Below are 16679 nucleotides of genomic sequence, written 5' to 3'. Positions count from 1 at the left end.
TTTTTGTTTCTATTTCATTGATTTCTGCTCTGATCTTTATGATTTCTCTTCTCCTGCTGGGTTTAGGCTTTCTTTGTTGTTCTTTCTCCAGCTTCTTTAGGTAGGGTTAGGTTGTGTATCTGAGACCTTTCTTGTTTCTTGAGAAAGGCTTATATCGCTTTATATTTTCCCCTCAGGACTGCCTTTGCTGTGTCCCACAGATTTTGAACCATTGTGTTTTCATTATCATCTGTTTCCTTGAAATTTTTCAATTCTTCTTTAATTTCCTGGTTGACCCATTCATTCTTTAGAAGGGTGCTGTTTAGTCTCCATGTATTGGGGTTCTTTCCAAATTTCCTCTTGTGATTGAGTTCTAGCTTCAGAGCATTGTGGTCTGAAAATATGCAGGGAATGATCCCAATCTTTTGATACTGGTTGAGATCTGATTTATGACCCAGGATGTGATCTGTTCTGGAGAATGTTCCATGTGCACTAGAGAAGAATGTGTATTCTGTTGCTTTGGGATGGAATGTTCTGAATATACCTGTGATGTCCATCTGGTCCAGTGTGTCATTTAAGGCCTTTAGTTCCTTGTTGATCTTGGATGATCTGTCCATTTCAGTGAGGGGAGTGTTAAAGTCCCCTACTATTATTGTATTATTGTCAGTGTGTTTCTTTGATTTTGTTATTAATTGGTTTATATAGTTGGCTGCTCCCATGTTAGGGGCATAGATATTTAAAATTGTGAGATCTTCTTGTTGGACAGATCCTTCGAGTATGATATAGTGTCCTTCCTCATCTCTTATTATAGTCTGGCTAATTGATCTGATATAAGGATTGTCACCCCAGCTTTCTTCTGATTTCCATTAGCATGGTAAATTGTTTTCCACCCCCTCACTTTAAATCTGGAGGTGTCTTCAGGTCTAAAATGAGTTTCTTGTAGGCAGCATATTGATGGGTTTTGTTTTTTTATCCATTCTGATACCCTGTGTCTTGATTGGGGCATTAACCCATTTACATTCAGGGTAACTATTGAGAGATATAAATTTAGTGACATTGTATTGCCTGTAAGGTGACTGTTACTGTATATTGTCTCTGTTCCTTTCTGATCTACTACTTTTAGGCTCTTTGCTTAGAGTTCCCCTTTCAATATTTCCTGTAGAGCTGGTTTGGTGTTTGCAAATTCTTTCAGTTTTTGTTTGTCCTGGAAGCTTTTTATCTCTTCTTCTATTTTCAATGATAGCCTAGCTGGATTCTTGGCTACATGTTTTTCTCATTCAGTGCTCTGAATATATCATGCCAGTTCTTTCTTGCCTGCCAGGTCTCTGTGGATAAGTCCATTGCCAATCTAGTATTTTTACCATTGTATGTTACAGACTTCTTTTCCTGGGCTGCTTTCAGGATTTTCTCTTTGTCGCTAAGACTTGTAAATTTTACTATTAGGTGATGGGGTGTGGACCTATTCTTACTGATTTTGAGGAGGGTTCTCTGCACCTCCTGGATTTTGATGCTTGTTCCCTTTGCCATAATAGGGAAATTCTCTCCAATAATGCTCTCCAATATACCTTCTGCTCCCCTCTCTCTTTCTTCTTTTGAAATCCCAATTATTCTAATGTTGTTTCGTCTTATGGTGTCACTTATCTCTCGAATTCTCCCCTCATGGTCCAGTATTTGTTTGTCTCTTTTGCTCAGCTTCTTTATTCTCTGTCATTTGGTCTTCTATATCACTAATTCTCTTTTCTGCCTCATTTATCCTAACAGTAAGAGCCTCCATTTTTGATTGCACCTCATTAATAGCTTTTTTGATTTCAACTTGGTTGGATTTTAGTTCTTTTATTTCTCTAGAAAGGGCTTTTATCTCTCCGGAGTTGGTTTCTCTAATATTTTCCATGCCTATTTCGAGCCTGGCTAGAACCTTGAGAATCGTCATTCTGAACTCTAGATCTGATATATTGCCAATGTCCATATTGATTAGGTCCCTAGCCTTCGGTAGAGACCTAACTGCCTCTTGTTCTTTTTTTTTGTGGTGAGTTTTTTCGCCTTGTCATTTTGTCCAGATAAGAATATATGAAGGAGCAAATAAATACTAAAAGGGTGGCAAAGACCCCAGGAAAATGTGCTTTAACCAAATCAGAAGAGACCCAAATTGTGGGGGGGAGAAAGGGGATAAAAAGAAGTTCAGAAAAAAAAAAAAAGTTAGAGAAAGAAAACAAATAAAGAAAAAAAATATAAAAAAGGAAAAAAATATATATATATTAGACTAATGACTAGAACAGGGTCACCCACTTAATTTTGGGAGTATTTTGGTCTCTTAGAAGAAACTACTTCCCAAAATTTTAAAGAATGAAAAGCATATATAAGGGTAAACACAATAAAGAGATGGAATATGCCTATAAAGATGAAAAAAATTTTTTTTAATTTCTAAAAAAGGAGTTGATAAGATAAGTTGGTTGGGAGAATAAAGAAAAAGAAAGTGGAGAGAATTTTCTCGAGCTGGAGACTAGAACAAGCCCGGAGCTAGATTTAGGGTATATTTTGATCTATTAGAAGAAGTTGTACCCCAAATTTTTTAGAAGAAAAAACCCTATGTGTATACAAAAAATAAAGTTAGATACAATGAAGGATAAAATATGACTATAATCATGAAGGTTCAAAAAAGATTATTATTATTTTTATGAAAGGTATTGTTAAGATAAACTAGTTAAAAAACGTTAAAAGAGGAAAGGGTAAAAGTTAAAAAAAATTTAGCAGAAGAAAAAAATAAAATAAAAAAATTAATTAACTGCAAGACTAAAGAATCATGGGAAGAAAGCCATCAATTCCATGCTTTGCTTTCTCCTCCTCTGGAATTCGCTGTTCTCCTTGGTAAGTGAACTTCGTCTTGGCTGGATTTCTTGTTGATCTTCTGGGGGAGGGGCCTGTTGTAGTGATTCTCAAGTGTCTTTGCCCAAGGCGGAATTGCACTGCCCTTACCAGGGCCAGGCTAAGTAATCCAATTGGGTTCTCTTTCATCGGGTTCGCTTTCTGGAGCTTTTGTTCCCTGGATGCTTTCCGTAGAGTTCTGGAGGACGGGAATGAAAATGGCAGCCTCCCCATCTCTGGCCTGGAGGAGCTGAGAGCTCGGGGTCCCACTCCTCAGTGCACCCTCAGAGAAAAGCACTCAATCACTCCGGTCTCCCTGGCCTCTAGCCTTGCTCCAAGCTCACCCAGCCTGTGACCAAGCGTCTCTGTCTCTGGCACACAGCTCCGCCTGGAGTCTTCGAACCCCGCAGATCCCTGAGCTCCCCCAGGGGGTGTCTCCCCGCGTCTTGTGGGGACCTCACTCAACAGAGCAGTAGCCTGTGGCACGGATTGCAGTTCAAGGTAACCCCGAGTTGAGAGCTCACTCCTGAGCTCTGTCTCTGTAGCCGGCTTCCCTGCTCTAATATCTGCGAGCTCTGTGACACTCAGACAACCCCCTATCCTTCTGTGAGCCCCTGGGACCTGGGGCCATGCTGACCCCGTGTGGGCTTCACCGCGGTCTAGCCTCTGGAGTGAAGTCCCTCATTGGAGCAGACTTTTAAAAGTCCTGATTTTGTGCTCTATTGTTCTGCCGCTTGCCGGGAGCCGGCCCCTCCCCCCATGGTCTATCTTCCCGTCGCTTTGGATTCACTTCTCCGCTGGTCCTACCTTTCAGAAAGTGGTCGATTTTCTGTTTCTAGAATTGTTGCTCTTCTTCTCTTCAGTCTCCCGTTGGATTTGTAGGTGTTCGCAATGGTTTGATAAGCTATCTAGCTGATCTCCTGCTATCTGATGTCCTCTCAGCCTGCTACTTCTCTGCCATCTTGACTCCTCCCTCAATTTTGGCAGATCAAGGAGTTAATTCTTCCGTTTATACTGAGATGATATAGGAATTAACCATGTGGTAAACTTCTGTGTACTTGATATTTAAAGGCACGTTCAGAGATCATGTGAATTTCAACTCCATAAAATAAAGGGATTGGGAAAAGGGAGACTGGGAAAATCAAATGTATGGATAAAGATGCTAAACTTATTAAAATGACATAAGATAGTAAAGAGTAGTTTTTATGGAATTCTGTATAACAATAAATTCCTAATGTTTTTTCCCATTTTGGAGGCATAATACTGAGCCTACATTTAAGAAATGTTTATAATTTCACAAACATGTATTTATTTTAAATAGTATATATGATTTATTAAGTCATTATAAACCCCTGAAACCCATCTTATTTTGATTGCAGATATTATAGAACAACCAGTACTGGTTCAAGGAAATAGTAACAGAAGATCTGTCAGCACCCTCAAACCTTGTGCTAAAGATGCATATATGCTTTTCCAGGTATTTCAGTTGATAAAAGTGATTTTATTATAGAATATAGTTTCGTGTGAATTTTTGATTTTGGAATTTTATGTCTGATTTAATTTTTCAAGTGTCAATTTTTTAAATTGTCAAATTTTAAAGGGTCAAAAGTACTATTTTGAAAAATGTTCTAAAACATTAAAGGGCATCTATAGCTAAGGAACATGATAAAATGTTACATTTCACTTTAAGGAAATAAAATGAATTAAGCCCAGAACTAGAAAGAGAGGCATATTAGGGATGACTAGAAAATAATTTCTGTAACATAAAAACATAACTAATAAGTCTTTGGTCTAACACTGTAATTTTATATACAAATACCTGATTTTCATGTTACTTGTCATGAATATATCTTTTAAGTAAAATAAGATTTATCTGCCCTGAACATTTTACTAATTTTTATTAAAGGGTTATTTTAAGTGGTTTTTCATTAAAAGAATATACCTTATGTATTGTCAATAGTTATATGATTCTTTTAAAGTTTACTTATATAATCAAGTATATAGTTTTTCAGAATTGAATTACCAGTGCTTAGTTTCTGAGGAGTAAAAACAACTATATAAGAAGAGATAACTTTAAAAAATTTTATGAATTTTGAAAAGCATGTTTCATTCTAGCATGTGAATGTTCTATTTATTTTTCATTTATTTTTTTACTTATTTTCCCAGGACCTTTGTCAGTTGGTTAATGCTGATGCCCCTTACTGGCTAGTAGGCATGACAGAAATGACTCGAACATTTGGCCTTGAATTACTTGAGTCAGTCCTGAATGATTTTCCACAGGTCTTTTTACAAGTAAGCCATTTGTAGTATCTTGCAACAAAATAAATCATATTTTTTCACAGGTATTTTCCAAGAAATTACCATGTATTCTTTTTCCCATGTGAGAGGATTGAAAGAATTACAGCATTAGACTTTAGACGTGATAATTTAGTGTTGTGTTACATTATTGTAATGCCCTAGCACTTTGAAATTTTAATATTAGAAGGAATTCCTAGAGACCATCTAGTGAGGCATTTCCCAATCTGTGCGTATATGAGGGAATTTGGTATGTGAGCTATTTATTATAATATTTAAAAACTGAAAAATTGGGGCGCCTGGGTGGCTCAGTGGGTTAAAGCCTCTGCCTTCAGCTCAGGTCATGATCCCAGGGTCCTGGGATTGAGCCCCACATCGGGCTCTCTGCTCGGCAGGGAGCCTGCTTCTCCCTGCCTCCTCCCCGCCTCTGCCTGCCTCTCTGCCTCCTTGTGCTCTCTCTCTCTCTGTCAAATAAATAAATAAAATCTTAAAAAAAAAAAAACTGAAAAATTGTTACTGATTTTTACTTGTTTATATGTAGCTATGTGCTTTTGGATAATTCAAATGGAAAAAAGAAGTCCCAGACTTTAAAATAATTATGCAGCGCTCTTAGCTGGCTTAGTTGAGGAGCATGTGACTCTTGATCTTGGGGGCATGAGTTTGATCTCCATGGTGGGTGTAGAGATTGAAGAGATAAAAACTTAAAAAAAAATAGTGACTATGCTTGTCGTTGAGGTTTTTTTTTTTTTTTTAAATCAGCTTATTGTGTTCTGTTCAAGCAATCTAAGTAGAACAAAATATTAAGTTAATTATTAAATCTTCCATGCATGGGGGCGCCTGGGTGGCTCAGTGCATTAAAGCCTCTGCCTTTGGCTCAGGTCATGATTCCAGGGTCCTGGGATTGAGCCCTGCATTGGGCTCTCTGCTCAGCAGGGTGCCTGCTTTCCCCCCACACCCCAGCCCCCCCGCCTGCCTGTCTGCCTACTTGTGATCTCTCTCAAATAAATAAATAAGATCTTTAAAAAAAAAAAAATCTTCCATGCTGAATGGAATAGTTATCTTGACAAAGTAAAATTAATGAATTATAGAACATATTTTATTTATCTGGTTTTCTTCCAGCAGCCTATTTTAAATGCTTTAGCTGTTTGAATTTGTGTAATCTGTCTTCTTTCTTCTCTTCTTTGTTTTGAATTGCTAGTGTTCTACCAAAATCACAGTTCCTAATAATAAACCACTTAATTCCAAATCATTAAATGTTCCTTTTTAAATTAGATTTTTTTGAAATATTGATGACCATTTTGATCTTACATTCTGAAAGAGCAACACTAATTTCCTAATTGTGTGTAAACTGTAGAATAATAAACTAAACATGTAATAAAGCTAAATTATCCATACTGATTATTAATAAGTTTTATTTGCCAGTAAGACTGTGTTTTAAAAGTATTAAGTACAAACTAAATTAATTCTTTTTTTTTTATCTTTGCAAATAGCACCAAGAGTTTAGTTTCCTTCTCAAAGAGAGGGTATGTCCTCTTGTGATAAAACTCTTTTCTCCAAATATAAAGTTCAGACAAGGTTCCAGCTCTTCATCTTCTCCAGCACCAGTTGAAAAACCATATTTTCCTATCTGCATGCGTTTGCTGAGAGTAGTATCTGTTCTAATTAAGCAATTTTACAGCCTTTTGGTAAGTGCTAATTTTCATGTGCGTTTGTATGTGTAATTGCATGTAGTGCTCTTTTTAAATGATTTATTATAATGCATTCAGCTTTTTCACTTCAGAATTTCTTTTAAAGTATTTATAGGTATTTTCCTAGTTATTCTATGGCTTTATTCTATCCTTTCTTAGATTTTTGCTTATGTTTTATATAGTATTTTTAATGTATGTCAAGGGGAGTCATGGCCTTTTATCTGAAGGCAGTATAGAATTTGTGGCTTGGAAATTCGGCTTATTAGCAAATTATCTCATTTGAAGGATAATTAAAATTTTAGTATCTTCAATTTATGCTGCTTTTGTTTATACTATTTAATGTATCTTAACAAATTAAAGCAAAGAAGTTAAAAATTTGGTGAACTCTAGGATTAGAAATCAACTGTTTTGACTTCTAGTCCAGTATTGTATTTATTTTGCATAAATTTATGAATGCAGGATATGTTGTGATATTCCTTATCATAATGTATCAATGTAATATTTTTTAGAGGAAATGGTGTATTATACTTTTTGTTAGTTTTATGTTATGTGAAATTCATCCTGGTACAGTTTAGTTTATATCCTAATTTTAATTAACAGGAATAATTGGTTATTGATAATTATGAAATAGTTAACTATAAATTTATAATACTTCTAACACTGTGAGCAGTCAATGTGCTAAATATTAGAGCTAACCATCAACTTTACAAACCAATAGATAAGTTTATACTAAATTCTGTGGAGAGCTTTTTAAAATAAAGGGCTTTTAAAAATATTTATGATAAACATGTCATAGATTTTCTTTTCATATTCCAAATCCATTTATGCACAGTGTATTTAGAAATCATCTTTATAAGCATAGTTAACAATTATTTCTGGCCACACAAAGTATACCTATAGTACACATTGATGTATTTAATGTAGAAGTACTTGTAGGAAATCCAATCACTTCAAACGAATTGCTATTTATTGGGGACACCGTTGTTATCAGAATTGGGTGCCAGAGGTTTAAGAGTCTTTTGGTACACTCATAATTGTTGGCTTGGACTTTTTTTGTTCCACCAAAATTAATAATATATAATTGAATATTTAGGTACATAAGTTTATAAATTTTAGTTCATAGCTTCATCTTTCTCTGCAAGGATTAACTTTTAAAAAATTACAGTGTCCCTCTCAACATTTATGGTATTTGATATAATTTTCAATAATTATATTTAATTGAAAAAACAGTACTTTTTTGTCTAATTATATACAATTGAAATGGAGGGAAATTTTGTGAGTCTTTACATAGATTAACTTTTGAAAATTTTGTAAGGTCTCCTGGCACTTGCTGAAAATAAATGAAAGGTAGCTTAATTTCTTCCAGACATGGAGAGCTTTTACCTGTCACCTGTTACATATTCTGAGTTATATTTATTTATGGTCTGTTTCAATCCACAAAGAAACTTTTTAAAAATGTAAACCAGAGTGACATCAGCAAAATGTTGGAAATATGAAGCTGAACCCCTCTGTCCCCCACGGAGACACCAGGTTAACAGTACATAGATAACCTCTGTGAGAACTTATCAGTTGAGAGGTTATAGCACCCCAGGCAAGTGTAAGGCGAAGCAGAGAGGTTCATTAGAGTGGGTAGGAAATCTCACTGCACTTAGCTGCATACCGCATCTCACTCCTTACAGAGCACAGCATGGTGTGATCAGGAGAAAACTCCCAACTTGTGGTTTCTCCTTTAGATTGCAGAAAGATGAAATGTGCATCCTCCATTCTAACTTTTTTGGGGTATGCTAACTGGTTTCTGCCTCACCTGATTCTTGGAGCACTAACGGGAAAGGTAGCAGTACCCTTGGGCCTGCTCAGAACAAAGGCAAGTCCTGCTGCTTGCTGCTGCCCAGAGAGCGTAATACTGCAGACATACACCAGGGGGAGCTCCTGAATAGAAACAAGGAAATGTCTTCAGCTGGGAAGTTACACACACACAAGCCCAGAGGAAATAAACAAATGGACAGAAGAGGTTTGAGAGGATCCCTGACTGATTGGTGAAGGTCTTTGCCTAAAGACTAAAAGATTTGGCTTTTTTCAAATGCCCAGATTTCAACAACAACAACAAAATAACAAGGCATACAAAGAAACAGGGAAACATGGCCCAATTCAAGGAACAAAATTAATCTCTAGAAACTAACCATAAAGAAATGGAGGTCAGTGAGTTACCTGACAAAAATTCAGAATAATCATAAAGTTGCTGAGTGAACGAAAAGAATACAGACAACTAAAATTAAATCAAGAAAGTGGTGTATGAACAAAATGAGAATATCAATAAAGAGAAACTATAAAGGATAAAACAAATCTAAAGCAGAAGAATACAGTAACTGAATTGAAAAATGCACTGAGGGGATCATCAGTAGACTAGATCAATAGACTAGAAGAAAGAATTAACAAGCTTGAAGACAAGTCATTTGCATTTACCAGATTAGGGGAGAAAAAAAAAAAAAGAAGAATGAAGAGCCTGTAAGAGACTTACGGCATACCATCCAGCAGACCAAGATACACATGTCTAGAAAAACGCACTGGGTTGTACTCACACTCATTAACACTTCATCCATGAGACATAATGGATTTTTTCCCACATCAGCCAATTCTCTGACAGTCAGATATTCTACATTTTAATTCAATTCTGATACTAACCACAGTTAGCATAGACCCTACAGTTAAGAACTCAGTCCCACAAGATTACCCCCTATTGCAGATGCCAATTGTTAGTAGTATGTTGCCCACTTACCCACAAATTCTAACTTGGCTATATATGGGAAGTTCCCACAGCCTCCTCTTTGGGTTTCCTAGGAAAACAGTTTACTTACTATTGTCTGTTTAGTACAAAGGATATTTTAAAGGATACTACTACTGATAGGCAGATGAAGAGCAGGGTCTGGAAAAGTCCCAAGAGCAGGAGCTTCTGTCCCCATGAAGTTGGAGTGTGCAACTCTCTTGGTATGTATATGTGTTCCTCAACCTGGAAGCTCCCTAAACTCTGTACTTTTAGGATTTTTACGTTAGTTCTCATCATGTAGGCATGATTGATTATTAACTCAGTTTCTACCATTTTCCCTTCTCCAAAGAATGAAGGGCGGGGCTGAAAGTCTGAAGCTTCTAATTATGATTGTTTTTTCTGGTATCCAGCCTGTCTCCTGTAATCCATTAAGAATTGCCTCATTAGAGTGGAGGATACTATTCACCTAGGAAATTCCAAGAGACTTAGGAGCTCTGTGTCAGATGCTCTGATCACTCAGGAAATTATGGGGATTTTAGGAGCTCTGTGTCAGAAACCAGGAGCAGAGACCAATATATATATATTTTCTTATTACTTAACAATACATTATGGGAGTCTCAGATGAGGAAAGAAAGAGGCAGAGAGCCTATTTGAAGTAATGGCTAAAAACTTCCCAATTTTGAAGAGGAAAGGAACATATAAATTCATGAAGCTCAGAGAATTATAACTAGGATTAATCCAAAGGGAGCTGTACCAAGACCCATTATAATTAAGCTGCTAAAACTTACTGAGAATCTTTAGAGCTGCAAAAGAAAAGTGACTTGTCATGTGCAAGGGAACACTCATAAGACTGTCAGTAGATTTCTCAGACCTAATCCGTAACCCCTAACATGGTAGTATTTGGAGATGGAATCTTTGGGAGGTAAGGGTTAGATGAGGTTATGCAGGTAGAGCCGTCATGATGACGCTAGTGACCTTATATGAAGGAACACTAGAGAGCTTTCTTGCTCTCTCTGCCATGTGAGAACACAGTGACAAGGCATCTGTCTGCAAGCTAGGAGGAGAGCTTTCACGCAAACCCAGTGAAGGTGGCACCCTGATCTCAGACTTCTAGCCTCCAGAACTGTGCCAAATAAATTTCTGTTATTTAAGCCACCCAGTCTGTGGTCTTTTGTTATAGTATCCCAACAGACGAAGAACTTGGTTTCTGTCCACCGATTATCTTATGTAGCAGTTCATCTGGTGACTTTGTCAGAGATATAGATACCTTATTCAGAATTTCGGTTTTGGATGAAATTTCTGTTTTTGAGTGCATTTATTTTAGATACTGTACAAAGTGCTTTACATATATTAATTCATTTAGACTTTACTATAGCTAAAAAAAAATGAGACTTGGGATATTTGTGTAATTTGCCTGAGATTATACCTTCTAAGCCACAGAGCTGGGATGTTAATGAATTCTTTTAGACCCTAAAACCCTTGCTCTTAATTCCAGTGCATTTTACTACTACTTCTCTGTTTTCTTAGTTCTCATTTCTTTTCTCTTCAAGGCTGCTAATGCCAATTTTAAATATTCTATCAGACTTTCTTTATTGTGTCCTAAGCCAGCAGTTATCTTATGTATATAATCTGTTAGAAATCCATGTGATGCTGTGATTAGAATTGCTACCAGGATGACTTTGATTAATTTAAAGCATCAGTTGTCTCTTGACTACTATGCTTTACCAAAAGACTAGGAATTCAGAAACATTTATCACCCTTCATGCTTATAATGGAGTTCATGAAGTATCTTCATGCCACAAGGAATTGGACTTGGGCCATAGATGCCAATCTTAGTACCTGTTTCCCTATGAGTTCAGCCTCTTGGGGGAAAAGGCTTAACAGATTCACAGTAGGCACCCTCCATTGATGTCCTTGATTGAGAACAGTGCAGTGACCTCAGCACAAGTTCTGTGATCAGACTTTCACACTTGGCAAGGAGGGAAGAAGGGAGAACAAAGTTCCAGACCTCAGGAGAGAGTCTCTCCTTTACCCAGATCACAAGGTTTTAGTGGCTACAATATAAATTTATTGTTTGATTTGTGCTGTAGTCTGTCTACCATAGGAGAGAAAATGATACACTCTTCAAGGCAAGTTTTTTAACAGTATTTCCTTTGGCTGTGATATAATGATGTTTCTGAGAGTCTTTGTTTTCTGGCCTCATAATCTAGCTGATGAGGCTTCAGTTCTACCACATACATACTTCATTTTCACTCTAAAGTAGGTAGTGTCCATTTGGAGGATGCACTAATGTTAAAACTCTAGTAGATACAACTTGTACAGTGAGTCACCACATGATTCTTCTTCGGTTCTTTACTAAAAGGATCATTTGTTTAATAGAAAAAAATAATGTGCTCTGTATTTGCATGAATTTTATCATGTTTAGGGGATGTTTTTATTCTTACAGTTTTCTGATTTGATTTCTCTGAAAGATATAGATAATTTTATCCTTTATTTATAAGAAGGTTATGTACCTTGTCATCCACTCAGTTGGTGGATAAAGAAGCTGAGCCTCTCTGATTTCTGATCTAGTGCTTTTTAGCTGTCTTATGATTAGAACATTGCTAAACCTCTGTTTTATGATTTCTCCAATCATAGCAGTCCACAGATAAAGTTTTTAATTATCCCTCCTGCTTTCATGATCATGTCCTGATTTTCAGCATTCAGTTAACAGTACTGAAAGGCATTAGAGAATACCAGCTGCTAAGACTTTGGGTGAACATCCTCTTGCCCCATGTGATGCTCGCTCATTTCAGCTAATTCTAACCTAGAACCCTAGCTAATTCAACCAAGAAGGTGCCACAGTAAAAGGAGGGTCCAGTGTGGCTTAGTAATCACAATGTCAGGTTCTTAGCTCCCAGATATCCTGTTGTGTCCTCAGTTAGTGTATAACAGAAGTAATCCATTGACTGTTGAAAACCTGGTTACTTTTTTTTTTGTTTGTTTATTCATTTATCAGACATTTAGTACATAATGGTGAAAATGTGCTTGAGACATTTTTATTTACAAAGAACTTGCAGAGGAGATGGTTTATATTGGTAATGATAACTAGTACTTACAAAGCAAAGCTATGTACCAGGCCTTGTTCTAAATACTTTATGTATCTTTTTACCTGGCAACTGCTACAGATTCCTTGTTTTCCTACTAGAAAATATATATTAAACGTGCTTAGGCTTATTGCCCCTTTGTTTAAGCAGCAAAAGAACATATGGGAAAACATGGTATTATTGAAGAGTAGAGCATACATCCTATTAGCAGTTTATATGATATATGCTACCTGCCAGGAATGAGAATGGTGTGATGGTGCATAGTGTTTTCTAAAGAATAAGGTTAAAAGGTTAACCATGAGAGCAGATCACTTGTGTATTTTCAGGGATTTAGAGAGAGACTGATTATTTTTATTGTTAGCTTTTTCCTATGTAGTCTGCTTTTTTCTCTACTCCCCATTAAGAATTTTAATTTATTTAAAATTGGAAGATTTTACTGGTTTGTCCGTAACACTAAGAACAAGAATGTAATTTATAAATTCTGATCTTAGGTTTAAAGATATTATTATTTAATAATCTTTTTAGGTAACTGAATGTGAGATATTTCTGTCACTTCTGGTGAAATTTCTGGATGCAGATAAACCACAGTGGTTACGAGCTGTTGCAGTAGAATCAATACACAGACTCTGTGTGCAGCCTCAGCTCTTAAGGTAAAACCTCAGCAGTATTTTGTTAAATAGACAGGGTAATGTTTGCTAGTAGGAAGAGTTTACGTATTTATTCCCAAGTATTAGTGATGTCTAAACAAAGAAAATTGGGTATTATATGTAAATGGAGTGGTAGTGGTGTGTGTGTGTAGAACAACTGAGCTGTGGGCAAAAAAAATAGGGGTAGTAATTGCCATCAATCCAAATTTATTGGTAAATATGGCCAAGATGATTTTTATTTTTTATAACACTAACCTCAGTCTGAACCTTTGTACTAACTTAGTAAAATCACTCAGGTGTGATGAAGTTTTGCTTGGCATGTGTAATTAAAACGCTATTCCGATGACAGTAAATCAGAACCTAAAGTGTGAAGCAGAGTCTCTGACTAGTCTCTGACTACAGCATTCAGACTGATTATATCAACATTAATTGCTATAAAAAATGTTAAAAATTTTTAATATATTCACGTATTTTTCTCAGAAACATTTAAAATTATTTTACAGGTCATTTTGTCAGTCCTATGATATGAAACAGCATTCTACCAAGGTTTTTCGTGATATTGTGAATGCCCTGGGATCTTTTATACAGTCGTTGTTTCTTGTCCCTCCTACCGGAAATCCTGCTACAACAAACCAAGCTGGTAAAGGCTAATTCATATTTTGTTTTTTATATTCTGCCATGATTTCCTGTATTCACTGTTCTCAGAGGATATTTTATGGAAATTTTGTGACTGGAGAAATTTGGATTACCTAAATGTATTGATAGTAAAGAGTTTATACTTAAAGAAAATTCAGTCTCATTGAGGCAACTATGTTTACTTCTTTCCAAAATATGTTTCCTTCTTTAGTATACTTTCAGGTTCTCTAATCACATAAGAATAAGAGTTTAGATGCTTATTTTCATTTTAGAGGAATTTTCATTTTGGGGCACCTGGGTGGCTCAATCAGTTAAGTGTCTGCCTTCAGCTCAGGTATGATCCCAGGTTGCCTGCTTCTCCCTCTCTCTTTGCTCCTCCCCCGCTTGTGCTCTCTCTGTCTCTCTCAAATAACTAAAATATAAAAAAAAAGAGAGAGAGAGAGAAGGATCTTCATTTTGTGCCTCTCTTTAAAGAATTTGGTTCACCACCTTAGGAGGTCTGTTCATTTCTCTTTTAAAAAAATAGGTAAACTTATTGGGAGGGAGACAAACCATAAGTGACTCTTAATCTCACAAAACAAACTGAGGGTTGCTGGGGGGGAGGGGGGTTGGGAGAGGGGGGCAGGGGTATGGACATTGGGGAGGGTATGTGCTATGGTGAGTGCTGTGAAGTGTGTAAACCTGGCGATTCACAGACCTGTACCCCTGGGGATAAAAATACATTCTATGTTTATAAAAAATAAAAAATTAAAAAAAAAAGGTAAACTTGGTTTAAGCTTGTTTGGCAATCAACATATGGCTTCTTGTTTCTTTTTGCCTTCTTTATGTTTATCTTCTACTTTCTACTGTCTGATTAATGGTTTCTTAATTCTTTATTTTCACCTCTGATAAGAAATGGTTTAACAAAAAGTATATTATAAAGTTTGTCAATAGTTTTACTCATTAGTACCTTTCTTATAAAAAAGGAAATGGGGGCACCAGGGTGGCTCAGTTGGTTAAGCGGCTGCCTTCCGCTCAGGTCATGATCCCAGCATCCTGGGATCGAGTCCCACATCGGGCTCCTTGCTCGGTGGGGAGCCTGCGTCTCCCTCTGCCTCTGCCTGCCACTCTGCCTGTGCTCGCTCGTGCTTGCTCTCTCTCTCTCTCTCTCTCTCTCTCTCTCTGACAAATAAATAAAATCTTTTTAAAAATAATTTAAAAAAAAAAGGAAATGGTATTCTGGGGAAATAGAGCTTTTAATAGCCAAAGCAGGATTGATAAACTTCATTTATTCGTGTGGTATCCTTTCTTAATAGAACAAATTTTTTTTAATTAAACAGATGTCTGTGTATTATGGATTTGTAATTAACTAGTAAGTTGGTATCTTTGCTTTCTTTCCCTTGTCTAATAGGAAACAATAACTCAGGTGGCCCCGTCTCAGCACCAGCTAACTCAGGAATGTTGGGGATTGGTGGAGGTGTTACTTTGCTACCAGCATTTGAATATAGAGGAACTTGGATACCTATTCTGACTATAACAGTGCAAGGCAGTGCAAAAGCCACGTAGTAAGTAGTAGTAACTTTATTTTGTGATGAATGACACCATTGAGGTTATTTTATCTTAAAATTTTTCTGCATTATATTTAAAATTTTAAACCTAATAATTCTAATGCAGTTTAGAACTAATTTTCTCTTGTCTTATGTTGAGAGTTTTACATAGGATTGGGTTTTGTTTGTTTTCTTTTGTGCTGTTTATTGATGTGTTAGTATTAATAGTATTGTGAAACAAAATGTATTTTTTTTAACCTGAGGACGTAGTTACCTTTTCTATATGGCTTTTTGATTTAAGTATGTGACTTTGGACTTAGGTCTTCTAATGCTGACTGAGTCACCAGCAGCAAATGAATTAACCTTTTTAAAAATCTGTTTCTTCACCTATAAAATGAGAGTAGTGTTATATCTACCTTTCAGGATTCTGTAGGTGAGAAAAGTTATTTTAACTGTAGCTAATTACGTTTTTAGAGTTTAACACACAGTACTTTTAGTTTAATTAACGTAAGGTGTTTAATGGAGTCCCTATGTGTTATTTTTATTGTCATTAAGCCAATTCAGTTTAAGAAATACATATTTGGCAGTATATTGTTGAATTTTCTTAAGTTAGAGTGAACTACAGTGCTACAGAGATAAAACAATCAGTCCTACTTAGATTTAACACTACTGCCGTTGCTGTTAGGCAATCAAGTAATACATTTTGAATGCTTGGCATGTGTAATTAAAACGCTATTCCGATGACAGTAAATCAGAACCTAAAGTGTGAAGCAGAGTCTCTGACTAGTTTGTTTGTTATTTTTTTATTTGTTTAAATTTGAGTATAGTTTACACACATTACGTAAGTTTCAGGTATACAGTACAACATAGTAATTTGACAAGTTTATACATTATGTTGTGTGCACCACAAGTGCAGCTGCCGTCTGCCCTCTTACATCACTGTTACAATATCATTGACTATGTTCCTTATGCTGTGCCTTTTATTCCCATCACTTACTCATTCCATAACTGGAGGCCTGTCTCTCCCTCTCCTCTTCACCCATGTGCCCAACTCCCACTCTCTGACTAGTTTAAATGATAAATTTATATGGTATGTCAATCTGCATAGTATAATCATGGTATGTGCAGCTTTATTTTGCACCAAATTATGAAAGTATAGAATCATAGAGGACTGAAATACTTAACTAAAAATCATT

The 16679-nt window shown here is 36.2% G+C and overlaps 1 protein-coding gene across 5 annotated transcripts in view; it reads left to right on the top strand.

Moving 5' to 3' along the window:
* The window catches only part of LOC111160139 (MON2 homolog, regulator of endosome-to-Golgi trafficking), a 106121-nt gene that overhangs the window by 29999 nt on the left and 59443 nt on the right, over window positions 1-16679 (top strand). For all 5 annotated transcript variants that reach the window (XM_022522994.1, XM_022522993.1, XM_022522991.1 and 2 more), the window contains exons 6-11: window positions 4221-4318; window positions 5008-5133; window positions 6627-6821; window positions 13200-13324; window positions 13825-13961; window positions 15348-15501. In XM_022522994.1, the coding sequence (XP_022378702.1) occupies window positions 4221-4318; window positions 5008-5133; window positions 6627-6821; window positions 13200-13324; window positions 13825-13961; window positions 15348-15501 (835 nt within the window). The remainder of the gene's footprint in view (window positions 1-4220; window positions 4319-5007; window positions 5134-6626; window positions 6822-13199; window positions 13325-13824; window positions 13962-15347; window positions 15502-16679) is intronic.

The sequence above is a fragment of the Enhydra lutris genome, unplaced genomic scaffold, assembly GCF_002288905.1.
Source record: "Enhydra lutris kenyoni isolate GAN:26980312 unplaced genomic scaffold, ASM228890v2 scaffoldscaffold74, whole genome shotgun sequence".
In the NCBI taxonomy this organism is placed as follows: domain Eukaryota; kingdom Metazoa; phylum Chordata; class Mammalia; order Carnivora; family Mustelidae; genus Enhydra; species Enhydra lutris.
This window is presented reverse-complemented; position numbering and strand designations above follow the sequence as displayed.